This window comes from Vigna radiata, chromosome 6 (assembly GCF_000741045.1).
Source record: "Vigna radiata var. radiata cultivar VC1973A chromosome 6, Vradiata_ver6, whole genome shotgun sequence".
In the NCBI taxonomy this organism is placed as follows: Eukaryota; Viridiplantae; Streptophyta; class Magnoliopsida; order Fabales; family Fabaceae; genus Vigna; species Vigna radiata.
In genome coordinates, this window is record NC_028356.1 from 18,552,395 (window position 1) to 18,571,793 (window position 19,399).

A 19,399-nucleotide genomic window follows, 5' to 3' on the forward strand; every position below is an offset into this window, starting at 1 on the left:
ATATATTTTAGTTTCTAAATTTTGATATAAAATTGAAATTTTTCATATCCAAAATTTTAATATATTTTTATTCTCAAATTTTAAAAATAAATTGATATAATTTTTTTAACTCAATTGCATTAAAAAAAAAATTCATATGTCAAAGCATGCTATATTTTAGTATTTGAATGGTTCACATCGATATTTTTTTTTTCAATATCAACAAATAAAAATATTTGATATATAAAAAAATTTAAATAATTAGATTAAATAATTATATTCATTCATTTTAAAAATTTAAAAATTAAAATATATCAAAATTTAACATAAATCAAAATTTAAATATTAAAAATATATTTAAATTTTTCATTTTCATGATTTATTAAACTTTCTTATTTATATTTTTTATATTCAATGTGAATGTTTACATCTTTTCAATTTCTAGCAAAGGATAAAAGATAATAGTAGAAGTTAGGTATTCTAGTTGTGTTGTTCCCTTACCTATTGTTTTGTTGATGAAACTCGGCGAAGCCTTACTGGTTTTGAGACATTTTCTGTGGAGACTCTGGGCATAGCAGTGGGCATAGATGAACCATTGTTCACAGTCTGCAAGAATTTTATTACTGTTAGAGTGTGATACTTCAGTCAAATATGCGGATGGATGTAGTTAAATCAACAACTATAATCACATATTAGAAATATAAAATGGTCATATCTGTATGATAACTTAATTGTTATTGGCCCTAATAATTGAATATTGGACTTTTCATTAAATAAATAATCTCTGTAATGTAAATTTGTTCTTTGAGAATGTATTTCACTCACAATTTAATCCCAAAATTAATAACTAGCTAACTCGTTAATTATGGCAGAGGCAAGAAAACAATGGTAAAGCTTTCATCAGTATACATGTTTCTCTGGTTGAATTTTGGTTTTATGATTCTGAATATTAGATGTTGTTTTGAAAACCCGTTGATGATCAACACTGATTAATGGTCTTTCTGCATCAAGTTGAGTTGAACCATTGACTCCTGAAAAAGAAAATAATTCATCAGATGTGTTCAATACAACAACATTCTTTTGCAGAAAATTATCTCTATGATGCTATATATATGAAACAAATAACCATATTATGAAAAAACTTTGTATAATAAATGACATATATATACTTTTCCATTTTCAACAACAAATATCTTCAAAAGTTATTTTGTTTTCTTTTTCTTTCTTACATGGTCATTATAAAATATCACCTCAAATTTTTAACTATGAAAATTGCATAATTTAATAAAAAAACATCATGAGTTTTTGTGAGAATATCAAAATTATAATAATTGATTCTTCAGATACCTAATACAAGCATGAGATTACCTTTATTATTATCCTCCTCCAGTGGTTCAAGACTAGTAGGCACAGCTAGTGGAGCCTACAATTCCAAAATAGACAAGTGAGATATTAAATAAACTAGTACAGATTTAACGCATGCTATACAAAAAACCCACGTAACATTTCATTATCCTGTAAATGAAGTCGAGAAAATCATAATCAAAAGCAAATCTATCGAGATTCAAAGTTACAAAAAAAATAAAGTACTACAAAGTATTGGATTAATTTTCTATGAAACACTTTTAAGAAAGAAAAATTAAAAGACTTCAAACACTTAAATTAAATCATGTATAAGGTTTTAAAATTACTGAAGGAAAGGAAAGGAATCACTGACATTTGGTTGACTTTGTGTCTTCTGTTGTTGCATCTGTTGATATTTTAGAATAGTCCAATCAAATAAATAGTCAGAATCATATCCTGGTAAAGAAGATTTTATAACATTAGTTGCAATTCAAATATTACCCAAACATCCTGAAACTGTGGATCATAGTAACATCAGTTGCAATTCACTCCTACACACGATAGGGTATGGGTATGCGACCATACAATCATTCCTTCTTGAAAATTTGTTTACTCTCCAAACCAAACTTTCTACTTTTTTTCTTATGCTATTATACATTTGTTGATGAGTTTTGATTATGTAATAAGTGATATTAGGGGTTTATTAGCAAAGTTAGTTCTAGGGAAAATATAGTAGTTCTTAGTGGTCAATTTATAATTAGCTTCTTAAAATAAGAAGGTAGAGGCTTTTGGGGGATCAAGGGTTGTAAATAAACATCCTTAGGTAATTCAGGGGATACCAATACTACAATTTTAAGAATGTTTTTCTCTGTGGCTTGTTAGGTGAGAATGAGTGTAACTACTGATATTACAGATCATTTTCAAACAGTCATTATAATGTGAAGTGGTTCATTACTATAATGATTGCATGAAGAATTTAGGTAAAGTGGTATATACAAACCAATTTGTGGTTGTTTACTATGCACAATGAATTATGTTTTTATTGTTCATATTTAAAATTACAGGAGAACAAAAGGTTAATTAATGTATTTTGAATTTTTCAATTTGAACATCTTTGTTAAGGATGTTAATTAGCAAAACTTAGTGAACTAACTTTTCATTATTATCAACATTGTATTGTAGCATGCAGAGTCTTGTCTAGGGCGTTATGTAGGAAAATAGCTTAACCTCTTTTAAATTTAGTTTTTTATGTATTTTATGGAGAAATTTTGTTAACTAATTTGAATTTTGTCTCAGTAAAATCATGCAAAAATTGAAAATTGAAGGTTTTCTACATAATTTGCTCAATTATTTGCCGTTGGCAAAGCGAATTTGAGTTCTTCACCCAATGAATGTAACACATTCACCCAACAAATGCCACGTTGCTTAGAAAAAATTGTTAAATTTCATACTTTTAAAGTTTGTTCTTTGGAGTGACGGTGTGACGACTTTCAAAATTTTGATCAGCAAAATGGTAATTTTCTCAAGTTAGCCTACTTGTTAAGGATAAATAGCCATAAATAAATATATATATATATATATATATATATATATATATATATTAAATGTTGTTAAAAAATTGTAATCTTTTTTACTTTTTTTCATTTAGTTTGAAACAAATTTGAGAACTGAGAAAATATATATATATCACAAAACACTTGCAGGCACAAAAATCACAAGTTCCTTCCTTCCTTCATCTTTATAACTTTTTTTCTTTACTCCTCTTCAATCTCTATTGATTAAAACTGAATTAGATGTAAGTCGTTCTCATATTTCATCTTTTCTTCTTATATGGTATGAGATGTAACAAATGAATTATATGAATTTTGGATTGTAAAACCCCAACTTTTCTAATCCTTCTATAAATATATATTTTCTTGAATACTTCATGTGGGTTTTTAAAGTCATTTTTCTTTACATTGAAATATAGTTCCCAGTGAATAGATTTTTAAATACTGTTTATATTTATATCAAAAAGGAAATTGTAAAATGTGATTGTCGAAATCCATATATCTCTTAAGAGACCATAATTCAATAACATTAGAGGATGTGATGGTACCTAGGTTCAAATTCTCTATAAGGGTGTAAATATAACAAAATCATAAAGTAAATGAAAGGACGTCTACCAAAATGTTTGAGCTCACCATTAAACCAATAAAGTGGGGAAAAAAAAGTTAAAAACCTTAGTGCTAAGAACAAATTATTACTTCATTAGTTTAATTTAGTTTCTTTGAATTTTGGATATGATTAGAAAAAACTCTCTTTTAATTACATCTTGAACCAACATAGTTATCTTAAGTAATTTCAAGGCTCAAACCAACAATTTGTTTTATTTATAGTCTTTAATCTAACACATACTGGACATATAAATTTTTATTTAAATTTTGTATTGGAACATACTTTTAGTCTTCTCTTGCAAAGAGGACTAAAACAATGAAGGAAAGTATTTGTATTTCCTTTTTATTTTTCTAGTGAACATTTTAACTTCATTATTTGTTTCTTTTAATACGTGTAGCTAATTTATTTGGCTAAAAAAGTGTTATAAGTTCCTTGTGAACATGATTTATTTTCTTTTAACTAGTAATTAAATAACTTCATTCAACCTAATGCCTCTTAGGCTTAATCACTCGTATTTTTTTCTCTTTGCCAATTAGCTTTGCATGACCAAACTAGTTAGTTTATCAAACCTTTGATAGCTAAGATTTGGAAATTTTCAAGATCAACTTAATTTCTAATTCCCCTTTTATTTTTTTTCTAGATTATTTTTTTCTAAATTATCAATTGAGAATAACTCTAAAAAATCTATCTCCATTACCAAAAGTGATTGAATACTCATTTATATAGATCTAATAGATCATTAGTGGAATATAGATTGAATATTCACCATATTTTTTTGAAAATCACGTCTCAATTAGAGATAAGATAAATTTATAGTATATAGTAAGTATAAACCACATACAAATCAATTTGATGAAGTTGAATTAGGTTTAACATTTATTTCCTAACGATATTATACAATCATTTTATTTCACATATTTAACCAAAATCACCCTAAAGTATAGGGACTAAAACCAAAATCGCCCAAAAGTATAGGGACTAAAAACATATTTAACCTTGTTTTTTTCATTCCGTCGAAAATCAATTTGACGGTATAGACGCTTATGACCTCCCCCTCTATGCCCTGCGGTAATTATTCCTCTGGCATTACGACCTTTACCACAACGATGCTGTCCATAGATCAAATGATTTCGTGGATTGGATTTTACTTGACTGTCTACGGTTCCATTGTGTGTGCTTGGGGTAGAAGTTTTGTATAAATGTATCGCCATGCTATTAAGTATTTTGATTTAAGTTCTTTTCTTTCTAAGAGGTGGAATAGAATAACCCGGTTGAAGCGTAATGATCATACATCTGTAATGCATTGTATGTTCCATAATAGGTCGTACTCTTCTACCCTTTACCNGGAGTCGATGACTATTCATAGCTATTACTTTGACATCAAAGAAGAGTTTGACCCATAATATCAAATAAATCATTTTNATCTTTGGTAAATTTACCAAGAGCTATAGTCATAGCGATCCTCCTATTCAACTACTTCAACCATTTCCCAACACCTCATAGAGCATTTTCAGAGATGGGACGGACCTTTATCATTTATCTTTATTCATTTCTCTCTCTATATATATAGAGAGAGAATTTGAAAGTATACTTTCCCTTGTTTTCTAATCGGTTTCGAATAAAAAATCATTTATGGATCTATTGATATCTAGGGCAAATCCATGAACTCGATGCGGTTATTCCTTATTTATTCTGAAAAATCTTCAAGTATATCATGCACTACTACAATTAATATTGGTGGAAATAATAAACTAACAAGAAAATTAACTTCTACAATGAGGCATAACTTGCATGCGAGAAATAAAAAAATTAATACCTGCACGAGTGAACAGATTACGAAACAAACGCTTCAAAAGACCATAATCTGGTCGTTGATCAAATGTCAAAGAGCGACAATAATGAAAGTAAGAGGCAAACTCCACAGGATATGACTTGCAAAGTACCTAAGATGATAACATGTAGTATATTAAGCTTATATATATGCATAACAAAAAGTTCAATAGTGAAATCTCTCTTAGGATAATAATGAGTTAAACATTGAATAAACCATTGATACCATTTTTTTGAAAACATAATTTGATTATGAAATCAAGGATTCAAGCCTTCAAACCAAGTTACCCATGTTTTTCTAATTCTTATTATCAGAGCAAGTAAAAGTGAAAATTGTTTATAAACAGACCTCAATGGGCGTTGATAACTTCTTTTTGCAAATTTTATCATACTTTTGTCTTTTGGTGGCAGCTTGCAAACCTTGCCATGGAAGACTGAAAGAATTCAAGAACCAAATATCAAGCTACACATAGTTGAAAAATATGTGCAACTAGTACTCAAAATTTTATTTTAATTAAGATTCGTTTTAAGATTATATTCGATGGAATTACACATACCTTCCTCTTAAAAAGTACATTAAAACATAGCCAAGAGACTCCAAATCATCTCGACGACTTTGCTCTAAGAAGTAAAGAAAAAAATTAGGGAAATTATAGGTTACAATCTATAGAGGAGAAAAACAGGAAAAATTCTTTGTACTTACCAATTCCTGAGTGAGTATTGTAACTTGCATAACGGGCAGTCCCTGTTAAACCTTTGTTTTCTCTGGAGGAATTTATCAATGTAAGAACAAGCTTTAAGCAACAATAATCTGACATGAAATATATACTTGATTTTGGTTTCTAATTGTCTAGTCAATAAAAAAAAAATTCTAAATATTTTTGGTATGCTATAAACAGACATTCTAGAACATGTTTTATAAATATCTCTTTAGGATGTACCTTTAAAGTGGTATATCTTAAATATTTAGGTATGTTATTATTTGTGGAGAAATTTATAGAAGGCGTTTGAAGCCATGAGGTGGGTTTATCATTGGTTGTCTACATAATAATATAAAAAGTAATGGAATCAATCTGTTTTATTATAATTTTTTTTATAGTATTTTATTAATTTTTTATTTCATTTATTGTTGTTATCAAATTCATATTTATATTTTTTTTTCATATCCATTCTATTTATTAATTTCATTAGGTTAAATTTTTACTTTTATTTTATGTTATTTACATTATGTTTTGTTAACTTTTCATATAAGATTTTATATAGATTAATTGTTAAAAATCAATCCGTATTTATTGGAATAAAATTCAGGATTAACTTAACCTTATCTAATTTGTTAAATATTATTTTAGAAATACTAAAGTTACTTTGGTCAACTAAAGATAATTTGATAATATCAATAACTTATCAACAATAAAAACAAATTAAGACGTCAAGTTGACATCACACAAAAAATATTCTAAAGTTTAAATCTAAAACCTATATAAAGACTCTTAAGAAAAAGATAAGAGACAAGAGCTATAATTTTCAAGTGTCAAAACTTTGCTAAAATATTTTTGTATACTAAAAAGCTTTGTAGGAACATTATTTCTATTTAGATCAATACACTAGTTAAGAGATCCAAATCCTTGTATATGTCCTTTTGTAGTAAGTTAAGTATTGATATGTTGATAGTTCAAACTTTATGTTTGTTTTAGTCAGGAATGACTTGTAAAAAGAATATTTAATTGAAAAAGAAATAACTTAAAAAAAAATACTTGAATAGGTCAACTGATAGTGATTAGGAGTAAAAAAAATACGGGCGTTGATCCCTGCACCTCCACCTTCTTGGATCTCCACCTCCCCATCTCACTTTTATCCCTTGTTTTTTAATTTATATTTTTATTTTTTATTTATATTCCTATTATACCCTTATGTAAAATTTAATTTATGAAATAATTTTAATTCTAATCTCTTATAGGAAAAAACCCTTTTTTTCCTCACGGCTGCTCTCTGTAGTTTCTATTTCAGTTTTTCTAATTCTTTTTGTGTTCACTTTTCTTTTACTATGGGTGTGAGAATCTTTCGCCTGTGGAAGGAAAGTTGCGATTGTAAAAAATTCTTCATCTCTTTGTGATCGTGTTTGCAACATCTTGGTTGAAGGCAACATAGAAGAGATACGTAAGCGCCAAACAGGTACGTAATTCACGGTTTAAAAATAGCCTAAACGAATCTGGTTATCCGTCGTCAGATGTCAACATCCGTTTCTGGGAAAGGGGAAGTGAGGTGGGGTTGAGAATGCAAAGGGAAGGGGAGGTGGGGTGGGGTTGAGAATGCAGGAAAGGGGAGGTGGGACTCTGCTGCATGAAAGTGAAAGATGAAGAAAGTAAAAGTGAAAGAAAGTAAAGTAAAATTAGGGTTTTATTAGGAGGGTTAAAAAAGTAAAAAAGAAAAATAAAAAAAGGTTAATTTTGTAATTAATAAAAGGTTAAAAAAAAGTGGGGGGGTGGAGGTTGGGTTTGGAGAGGTGGAGGCATTAACGCTCAAAAAATACTCGTGTTAAGTTAGAAATTAGCATGCACGACATGAATTTGGACAGTGAAAATTGACTATAATTAGTCAAGAAAGGGACATAGTTTGTGTAGTAAGACAAACTAATATAAAAATATTAAGTATATTTTCTTTCCTTCAATATTTTATATTGCATGTTATATTTGTTTAACTAACTAAAAAATAAAGGAAAAAGTTAAAACTTAACTTGTAAAAATAATTTAAATGATGTTATATATATTTGTATCATCTCACAGCACAAATAATCAGTGCAAGACTGAAAATTTTAAAGCATAATTTAACCCTCTTTTCTTGTGTTATTTTCTATTTTTAAAATTTATTTCTGTAATAGACAATACAATTAACTTGATTGTTATAATCTTGATATCAAGAAATAAAATGTTTGTCCTTAATATTCAAAATTATCTTGCAAAATATGTCAAGCTCCTAGGGCATTTATGGGCTCTAACATCTTTGATTTTATCATCTCATTATAGGATTAGATTTTCTTTTAAATAATAAATGGTGAAAGGATTGCCTTAGATTAGTCAATTCAATGAAGTTTGCAAAGGATGTCTACTTAGACACCATGGATTTTTGAAGGAGTCTGCCTTAAAAGCTAAAAGGGAAATTAAATTTGTACATACAAATGAATGTGGCTCGATGAAGCCAATATCACTCATAAGAGTAATCATTTCCTTCTTTCATTAGTTATTTTTCAAGAAAAGAATATGGGTAAGTTTTGTAAAGCATAATATATTAAAGGTTATTAATGAGTGTATATTTATGCCCTCATTTAATCTTTAATATTGGATTCTTAATTTTTTTTTATACTTTAATAGAATATTTTAATTAGGATTTGTTATAATTGGGTTTATTTATCATAAGATACAAAAACATGTTAAAAATGACTTTTTAGTTGCGTAGATGTTCTTTGGATATTTTGAGATGTATTAGTGCAGTTACAACTAAGTTGAACTCATTGAGGTGTAGAAATAAATTAGTTAAAGTTTCATGAAACCTGAAAGATAAATCCAAGAATAACAAATAATAAAGATCATAAGAAGTCAATCTAAGCATGACATGAAAAAATGAAGAAAGTTGGCTAAGTCAAGAAGAGGAAACAAACAACACAAATTGAATCTTGTGGTTTTCTCTATTTTTTCTATAAAAAGGATTTTGATAATTGATAAATGTTTACGATAAAAGATAATATGGGGAAAATATATCTTAATATATTTTACTTTATATTGTTAGATAATTACCTTATTTAATTATATCAGTAAATATCAAAAAATAATATTTGCAAAATCTTTTCTACTATATAAAAGATCTTCTCAAATATTTTTAGATCTCCACAACAATCAAATATATGTTGAGGATATTACATTATCATAAAGGAGGTTATAATAACCAAAAATGTTCAAAACAAAGCTCAGTCAAATTCCTATAAAGGAAACACATTAGTGGAGCTTATGAACCCTTTGGGGGTTTAAATTTCGCCCACTCTCTTTTCTCTCATGGTCCCCACCCTCTCTTCTTATATTTTCATGTTACTTCAACATTTCATAGATTGTTAAGCCTTTGAGGTTGATTTTGCTATAATTTCTTAACTGGATTCTGAGGTTATATGAATAAATTTGTTTATTCTTTTGATTCTTTTTGTGATTTACTTTTATCTTGTCTTTTGCTTTTTAATCAAGTAAAAGTAATAATTTTTACATTGCAGAAAGTTAGTCTGATGTTAAATCTACATAACATATCAATCATATGAGTCTAAAGGTTTTAATTTTAATTGAGAATTTACTTTTGATTAAAGTTAGAAACTTTCATGTGATTGAATGAGTTTTTGCTACCAATTGAGAATGTACTTTGATTAGTGGTAAAAACTTTAATAAGAATTAATCAAGAATATAATTTGGTTAATTAGTTTTTTACTTGATATAAGAGGTAAAAGAATAGACATGATTAGACATAGTAATATTTAGTTAAGAATGTACTTTGGTTAAATTTACTATGACTAATCTACAAAGGTCTTGCTTTTAATTGAGAATGTACTTTGGTTAATAATGAGAACGCCAACAAATTAATTCGGAACTTTATTAATTAATTTGAAAATTTAAGACAATAGTTAATTGAACAATGATTTTTAGATAACAAATGATGAATCCTATTTTAAAAAATCACTGAAATTAACCTATTTTCTTTATATTTGTTTTTATCGTTTTAAATATTTTTACAAATTTATTTCTTTCTATCTTTTGTTATTTTTTTCTTTAATATTTTACTGATCTTTATCTTCCTTATCATTTTTATTTTACTAACTTTTTTGTAGTTTTTATAAGAATTAATTTCGTATTCATTGGAGGACGATTTAGGGTTGACTTTACTATTTCTATTTTTTTGGCTACTTTCTTAGCAATATTAAAGTTGTTATACTTTAATAGTATTAATTTGATCGCATCAATGACAACATTATCAGTCATATTATTAGGAAGTAAAATGGTCGTGATGTTAAAGACATGAGATTTGGTTCACATCAAAAGAATTTCAAATATATTATAAAACATGCACTAGTTCAAAAACAGCGAATAACGTCACGCATTTAACGTTGAACCACTCAATAGCCAACATTAAAAATATCAGTGGCATATTTGTAAATAAATGCAATTATTAAATGTCGTTTAGAATTGTAATCAACGTAAAAAGATAAAAAACGTCGAATGTCCCAGCATTAGACATTAAAAGTTAGTAAATTCAAAAAACTTTAAGTGGGAGATTGAAAATTCATTCACTTTATCTTAGCACACGAGACCCTTTTCTCTGCTCAAACTTTTTTCGAAGTTTGACAACCATCACATGTAATCTTTCTTTCATTTGATACAAATGCATGTTAATTAACTACTTTAGGTATGATTTTCATTTGTTTTCACCAATTATGTTCGTGTTCTTGTCCTTCATAGGCACATTCTCCTTTCTCTCTCACTAGTGGCAACACTTTCTTCCAATGAACCTACCTTTTAAAGGTTAGTTTTCGTTTTCGTTTTCGTTTTCATTTTGAAGAACTTATTTGTTGATAACTTGTTTGTTATTTTTTTTTGTTGAACTTGTTTGTTGTTGTTATTTAGTTGAACTTGTTTGTTGTTATTGTTTGATTGAACTTGTTTTGTTGTTTGATTGAACTTCTTTTTTGTTTGTTATTGTTCTATGATTAATCCTATATTAATGTTCACAATTCATGCTTTATAAAATACCAAAAACTGAAATTTGTTGTTTGTGTGCTTTTCAGGTCTTGTAGAGTTGTAAAAAAGGATCACAATTAATTAAAAAAAACAAATTGATTAACTTTGTATATTGACAAAATTCTACGTTAAATTAACGTCGTATATTGACAAAATTTGACGTTAAATTAACGTCGAATTTTTTAAATTTGACGTCAATTTAACTTCTCCTGATATGACGTCGTTCTCGAATTTGATGTGAAAAGCGAAAAATATTCGACGTTGTACACTGTGTTTGTACTAGTGATGAAACTCAATGACCTTTAGTATTATTGTGATCACGGTAGTGAAACGGAGTAGCAAGAAGGAATGTTAAAAGGAATTTGACATGGTAAGGAGCATTCTTACAACCATAATTTATGACTTGAATATCAAATGCTACATTTTTGGAATCCATAAAAAGGAAGGGGATTAAGGAAAATGATTTAAAATATAAAAATTTGATTTTCTAACTTAGTTGTTTTAATTAACTAAAAGTCCAATTTTCCAATATGTTCAACTAGAACTAGAAAAATATTCTATAAACATATTCTATACAAATGTATTTAGAATGATACATAACCATATCTTGATTAATATCTCTAGAGAAAGTTATAAAGAAAAACTTGTAGTATATAAGTTTATATGCAAACTCCTCTAAAGCTATGTTTGTGAAAAGTCACTAGTATATAGGGTAGGCCAAAAGAATTGCATTATTAATGTTGTAATAATGTTAGATTATTGTAAAAGAAATGTTGCTCAACAGTAATATTTTAACAGTCAAATTTTTTAGTGCTGCAACGGCCAAATTATTTATGGTTTTTTATGGTCTTTTATTGATTTTATTATTCCCTAGCTCTATAAATAGAGAGCCCTTTCTCCATTCCAAGACATCCCAAATAAGTCTTCTCTCATTCTTTTTTCTTATTTTCCTCCTCTAAAAATTATCCTGGGTATAAACTCTTTATAGAGTTTCTTTCTAGTTCTGTGATCCTCGAATACATTTCGAAATTCGAGAAGTTCCTGTTGTATCCTGGGGAACTTGCGCAACACACCGCGGATAAGTCCTTAAGGACAATGGATTTACACGCCTAAGGAAATTGCGGTTCGAGATTTTGAAAACATTTTTCTTACAATCTTAAGGACTTAAATTTCAATCTCGTTACTGTCAAACGTCAAAAAGGTATGAGAAACTTACTTTTCTTTATTGTATGATAAATGTGAATACTTTTTAGCATATTTGATGATCTTGAAATGATAATTAATTTAATTGAATGTTTAATATCAAGATTGAATAAATTTTGGTGTGGTAGGATCATCTTTGAAGTTTTGGATGATAAATCATAAATAAATGATATTGATTATTGTTAATTATTATAATGTTAATATCCATTGGAATTTAAAAGCCTAATTGATTCCTAAAACTGAATTCTATAAATGATTTCTTCACGTAATTGAATTCTTGAATTCTTTAATATTAAGAATTCATGTAATTGAATTTTGTATCAGGAGGTTAAGAATTCTTTAATATTAAGAATTCATGTGAGTGAATTCCGTATCAGAGTATAATACCTAGGGTTTTGAATTAATGGCAATTCCAATAAAAAAAAAAATAGGGTTTTCGAATTTATTTATTTTTGGGGGTTTCGGCCTTTTCATTATTTTTGAGTCAGAAGACCTTGTTGAGGGTGGAAAGCACTTTCCCCATCTCTCCTCCTCTGTTCAGTTTTCCCATTTCTCCTCTCTATTCAATGTAATTTCTCTTGCTCTTCAGAAGCTTCAAGCTTCTTTCTTCTCCCACTCTCTCTCGCACGGACAACCAAACCTTAGGGCCTCTACGACGACAGCGAGAGGGGCGACACTGAATGAGGCGCGGCGAGGGCGTCCTACAGTGGCGGCGTTTCCGTGAAGATTCCAATTTGGGGCTTTGGAAGAACTCTTCTTCTTTCCCACAGATTTCTTCTGGTTCTGTGGTTTCGTTGTAGGGGAAGCATCATTGCCATTCAAAATGACAACCTTGGGATTTTGTCAAAATTGGTTTATGATTTGGGGAATTTCTTGGTCAAGAGATTTGTTCTTGTGTTCTTGGTCATTTTGGGGTTTTTGATCTTGTTTCATTTTTGCGATTAATAATTATGGAGTTTTGGTTTTCGATTCGGGGGTGGTTCTTTGGATTTTTTGATCATTCACGTTGGAAGGTTTCTTTCTCATTCCGTGGTGGCTGTTGTTAGATGCACGCGTTGCGCCAATGAGGGTGCAATGAGGGTGCTGGTGGGTGCTAGCATGGGGCCGCGTCGCGGTGGCTGGCGGTGGCAGCTTCGTTCTGACTGAGTTTCCTGGCATATTTGGTTGGGCTGGGAAATCTGGGTTGGGCTAACTAATTGGGCCGTAAAAACCCATTTGGGCAGTTTTTGAAATAATATCAATAAATTGAAAATGAAAAAAAAATTGTAATTGAAGAGAAACTTTATGATAATAATTATTATAATTATGAGAAGAAAAATTATTATTAATTATTTAGCAATTAATTGGTAATAAAATTAATTTAAATTGGAAAGAGAAATTCATTTGAATCAAAATGGAATTTGATTGGGATTTTAATTAATTGGGAATTTGATGATGGATTATGATAATAAATGATCTATTATTTTGGAATGATTTATTTATTGTTTGTTATCTATTGTTTGAGTAGAACTCATTGAGCACATTATATTTTTGAATAAGACTTTAGATAACAATGAATGATGATTGAATAATGTCAGATAGAGAAGGAGAGTGAAATTGTTGCTAGAAATAAACTATTTCTAGGATCGAACTTTGAAATGAAAGTCATGGGTGAAACCTATGTGATTTTAGATGTTATAATCATAAGGAAGGGAGATAGTATATTACTATCTCAAGAATAATACATCAAGAAACTTCTTAATAAGTTTAAGTATTATGATTTCAAACCCGTGAGTACCCCTTATGATGCTAACTCTAAATTAATGAAAAATAGAGGAGAATCGTTATCTCAGCCTTAGTATGCCCAGATAATTGGGAGTTTACTACACTTGATGAGCTTTTCTAGACTTGATATTGCTTATGCAGTAGGTAGACTGAGTAGATACACTCAATGTCCAAATCAGGCACTTGTTAGGCTTATGAGATACTTAACAGATTCAATGGATTATGCCATTGAATATAGTGGATTTCCCGCTGTACTAGAAGGGTATAGTGATGCTAACTGGATCTCTGATTCAGACGAGACAAAATCCACTAGTGATTATGTATTCACACTTTGGGGTGGTGCGATTACATGGAGATCAACCAGACAAACAATTATTGCGATATCAACAATGAAATCTGAGTTTTTCGCTCTTGAGATGGCTGGTAGTGAGGCTGAGTGGTTGAAAACCTTCTTAGCAAACATTCCTCTAGGAATGCAACCAACCCCATCAGTGTTAATATTATGTGATTGCCAATCGGCAATAGCTATAGCTAAAAAGAAGAATTACAATGGAAAGAATAGACATATCCAATTGAGACATAATTCGGTAAAGCAGCTGCTAAAGAGTGGAACTATTTGCATTGATTATGGGAAGTCAGAACGGAATCTAGTGGATCCTCTGACAAAACCCCTGGGAAGACAAATGATATTAGAAACATCGAGGGGAATGATACTTAAGCCACTTGCAAACAAACAAGTGATGACCTTTGTGATTGGAGATCCCATGAATAAGGTTCATATGGGTAAAAACAAGTCACTTGTTAGTTCTGATAGCACTAAATTGATTTTAATCAATTGTGTCCCTTCCTATGGTGTGTGTAAAAGTGTTAGAGACTGCATTACTGAGAGGTTAAACTTTGTCATTAAAATTCTATGTGGAGATAGAATTTTAGCTTAAACAAAGTTTTAATGATTTTCATATCCCTTGTGGGTGGTGTATGATTTGCAGCATACACTTGATGAAATCACCTATATGAGTGTCGAGTGGGGCCGCTTGCATGAGATCTTGACATGATCTCTAGAGCACTTATGAATACCGGGCACGCGCATGGCCTAGTAAGCGCAACACAGCGATAATAGCAAGAATTGTGGGGGTGTATTGTGATTGATAAACCTCTAACACACGTCAAGTGTCTTTGGTTCATATAGCTTGCTATACCAACTACACTGTGTGTTAAGTTTCTTGATCTAAGACTAGTTCATATAGCTTGCTATACCAGCTCTGATGCATTACATCCTATGAGACCCAGGATAAAAGTTTTTTTTTCTCAACTTTCTTTTGCAATAAGTGAGGGATTGTTGTTATAATGTTACATTATTGCAAAAGAAACGTTGCTCAACGGTAATATTTCAACAGTCAAATTTTTTAGTGCTGCAACGGCCAAATTATTTATTGTTTTTTATGGTCTTTTATTGATTTTATTCTTCCCTAGCTCTAAAAATAGAGATCCCTTTCTTCATTCCAAGACATCCCAAATAAGTCTTCTCTCATTCTTTTTTCTTATTTTCCTCCTCTAAAAATTATCCTGGGTATAAACTCTTTATAGAGTTTCTTGCTAGTTCTGTGATCCTCGAATACATTTCAAAATTCGAGAAGTTCGTGTTGTATCCTGCGGGACTTGCGCAACACACCGTGGATAAGTCCTTAAGGACAGTGGATTTACACGCCTCAGGAAATTGCGGTTCGAGATTTTGAAAGCATTTTTCTTACAAGTAAAACCTGTACCGCATCAAAAACTAGTTTGTCTTAACTGAAATGAAAATTAGTTCAGACAAACTAAATTGAATTATTTTTGTGTTCTACCAAACTGTCCTTCACTAAACTACACTAAAAATTGTTCTCTATTTTGACACACAACACAACTTTGAAACAAACTAGAATAGGTCAAAGGTTGAGACAGGTTGGATCAGACCGAAAGTTAAGACAAACCGACCTTACTAACATTCGAGATGGCCCAGGCCAAAGGTTAAAACGAGTTAGGTCGAGCCAAATGTCGATACGGGTCAGGCTGAACCCAAGCTCGAGATAATTCAAGTATGACCGAAGGTCTAGACGGACTGACTTGAGATAAAGTTTGCGACAAGCTTGGTCAAGCTAAAGGTTTAGACAAACCAAATCTACCAAAATGTTACGATGGGCCCAAGCTGAAATTCAACATAATTCAATCGGGACATCCTCGATCGAAACAAGGTTGAGTCGATCTTAACTAAAATTCAACCGAATTTAGATGAGTCCGCCCAACTGAAAATTGGTTGAGTTCTTTAAGAATGCTCATCACCAGAAATTGGTAGGGACCACCATGGCCAAAACTCGTTCGAGTCGATGTTGATCGAAATTCAACTGAGTTGTCCCTACACGAAAATTGGGCAAATTTGGTTGGGGCAGCCACTATCGAAACTCAGTACAGTCGGTCTCGATTGAAATTTGGCTAAATTCGACCGAGACGATCACGGTTCAAACTCGGTTGAGTTGGTCTTGGAAGAAAGTCATTCGTCTCGGCCGCAATCGAAAAATGACCTAATTTGGTCGGGATAACTACTATCAAAACTCAATCAAGTTTTTCCCAACTAAAATTTGACTGAGTCGGCCCTGACTGAAAAGTTTCCGAATTCGAATGAATCTGTCATGGTTGAAACTCAATCGTGTTTGTTCTAACCAAAATAGGTCGCATCAGCTTTGGACGATAACTGGCCGTCAACATTAACCGAAAATCGATCAAATTTAATCGAGCCAACCTCGACCAAAGTTTGGTTCAGTCGATAGCAACCAAACTGAATTACAACTATAAAGACTCTTTAATGGCAAATCCCTTAGCTATGGTCAAACACTTTCAAAATAGTGGAAGCTATCCATGAAGAGGGTACCAATTATACCTTGTGGGCCACCTTTGGAGCCATCTTGGAGCACGGATGAAGAGTAGTGTAGGATATCTAGGCCATTGTATTCGACCATGTACTGTAGGTTTTTTTAAGGCTTGTATTAAGGCCTAAGTAGCATATGATTTTCCTTAAGTTAGACATCCAAACAAAGTAGAAAGTGTGTGCATTTTTCATCTTTCCATTGGAGATGATTTACTTTTTAAAAGTGGTCACATAGTACCCTAGGAGTGGAGATGATTTCTTTTTGGTAGTGGACGCATGTCCCTCCACCATTGGAGAGAGTTTGCTTTTAGTAGTGGCTACATGACACTTTAGGAATGGACATGTGTTTTGTGAGTGGCCACATTTGTTTATGTGAGTGGCCACATGTCCTCCCATCATTGGAGAGGATTTGTAGACACTTGTCCCCTCCTTAGAAGGCCTCATTTTTGTCCAATGAGAGCAAAGGTGGGAGATCATGCTTTTAGGATTAGAAGAAGACATCATTGACCTATAAATAGAGGTGTCTCCACCTTTTTTTTTTATCTTGAAAGTTTATTAATGTTATGCTGCTCAAATTTGGCCATATATTTCCTAGATAACGACTAGAACAACTCTAGAGACCGCCTTTCTAGTCACATTCCTCCTTTAGTTGGCTTCATCTCTCTTGAAGCCACCAAACACCATCACACCACCACCATCTAACCTTGAGACCATGAGCTTCTACCCCTTTCACCACCATAGCTCGTCAACCTTGGATTTTTTTCCACCACATTTCTACAACATACCTTCAAGAAAACATCTCTCTATATATCTCTCCTAGCTTTGGCCCAACTTAATAAAAAAATTACTATTACTCTTAAACAAGTAAAAAATATAAATTTAAGTTAACGAATAGTTAACTTAAGTACAACTTTATAGATTTAATTTTTTTATAACTGAACTATAAAATGATACACTTCCATTTCTAATCTAAAGAGTTCAATATTTTTTATACAATATAATATAATTAATTGATTGTTAAGTGCTATTCAAGTAAGTTGCCTACCCATGTCTTTAATTTTAATTATTATCGTTTTTCATATACATGGTACTGAAATTAGATATTCCATAATTAATGAACCAGAAATATAATATGTAATAATAAGAGATTAGATAAAATAGTAAAACTAGAGAGAAAAATATATGTACCTGTAAGGGATATGCTTATTTGTGATGGGATCCCTGTATCTTTTTGCTAGTCCAAAGTCAATCATGTAAATCTGAGAGTGTTACATTACAACAATTATATATTAAAAGTTGAAAGCTAAAGAAAATACTAAATAAATCTTTTTATCACATAGAAACTGAAAGAACAAAAATACTAATGAAGCAATACCTGATTTGCTTTCTTTCCGAGACCCATAAGGAAGTTATCAGGTTTGATGTCTCTATGCAAAAATCCTTTAGAATGTAAATATTCTATCCGTGTAAGCTGTGGTCAATTAAACAAAAGCAGATTTATTTTTTAATTTTCATGTATTTATATTTTTTTTTTATAAAGCATTAAAAAATTATAATTTTGTTTATAATTTCTAAATTGTGAAACCGTGTTGAATCTTCATAGAAAAGGAATGGGTGATTACCATCTGATCAGCCAACATCAAAACTGTTTTGAGAGATAATTTATTGCCACAGAAGTAAAAGAGATCTTCAAGACTTGGTCCCAGAAGTTCAATAACAAGAACATTATTGTCCCCATCAGAGCCACACCATTTCATTTTTGGAATTCCACCTTCAATTCCATAACTATGTGGAATCAGAATCTATTCACACAACACATGGAAACTGTTGCAACAGCATTTGAGTTTGTGTTAACTTACTTCCTCCTTGAAGAATACTATATAAATTGGACTCATACAATAGCTGTGGTTGATTGCTTTTCCTGCTCTCCTATAAAACAAGTAAAATATTGCTGTTAGAAACCCCTACTTCAAATATCTATACTTTTGAAATATCAGAATTTATCTATATTTCATAAAAATGAATGGAAAGCGGAATGCAATAAAATTTGAATTGTCAATTTAACAGGTCATAGGTGGGTGAGACGAAGTGTGACAACCAGTTTTTTTTTTTAAAATAAAAATTAAATAGAATAATTTTAAAAATTAATATTTTGTATTATATTACTTTTAATATGTATATATATATATATATACTAATATTATAATTTAAATCATTAACATTTAAAATTAAATTTTAATTATTAATTATAATAAAAATACCTACGACGTACTTTTAATATATATATATATATATATATATATATATATATATATATATATATATCACAAATATTCATTTTTGATTTCCAAAATTTTTTATAATTTAATTCATAACAATTTTCGCATTCAATCCACAAATGCGTCAATTTTTCACTTTCATGGAGATTCTTATAATTTTCTCCTAGAGTGGA

At 30.2% G+C, this 19,399-nt stretch overlaps 1 protein-coding gene across 1 annotated transcript in view; it reads right to left on the bottom strand.

Moving 5' to 3' along the window:
- Nucleotides 1-480: 480 nt before the first annotated feature.
- LOC106763536 (casein kinase 1-like protein 3) overlaps nt 481-19,399 on the bottom strand; it is a 38,777-nt gene continuing 19,858 nt past the window's right edge. Inside the window, exons 3-14 of the mRNA XM_022782198.1 lie at nt 18,807-18,876; nt 18,570-18,718; nt 18,323-18,418; nt 18,136-18,206; nt 6,014-6,075; nt 5,868-5,931; nt 5,660-5,744; nt 5,297-5,423; nt 1,697-1,779; nt 1,348-1,402; nt 949-1,010; nt 481-585 (exon numbers count right to left, since the gene is read on the bottom strand). Of these exons, the coding sequence (XP_022637919.1) occupies nt 481-585; nt 949-1,010; nt 1,348-1,402; nt 1,697-1,779; nt 5,297-5,423; nt 5,660-5,744; nt 5,868-5,931; nt 6,014-6,075; nt 18,136-18,206; nt 18,323-18,418; nt 18,570-18,718; nt 18,807-18,876 (1,029 nt within the window). The remainder of the gene's footprint in view (nt 586-948; nt 1,011-1,347; nt 1,403-1,696; nt 1,780-5,296; nt 5,424-5,659; nt 5,745-5,867; nt 5,932-6,013; nt 6,076-18,135; nt 18,207-18,322; nt 18,419-18,569; nt 18,719-18,806; nt 18,877-19,399) is intronic.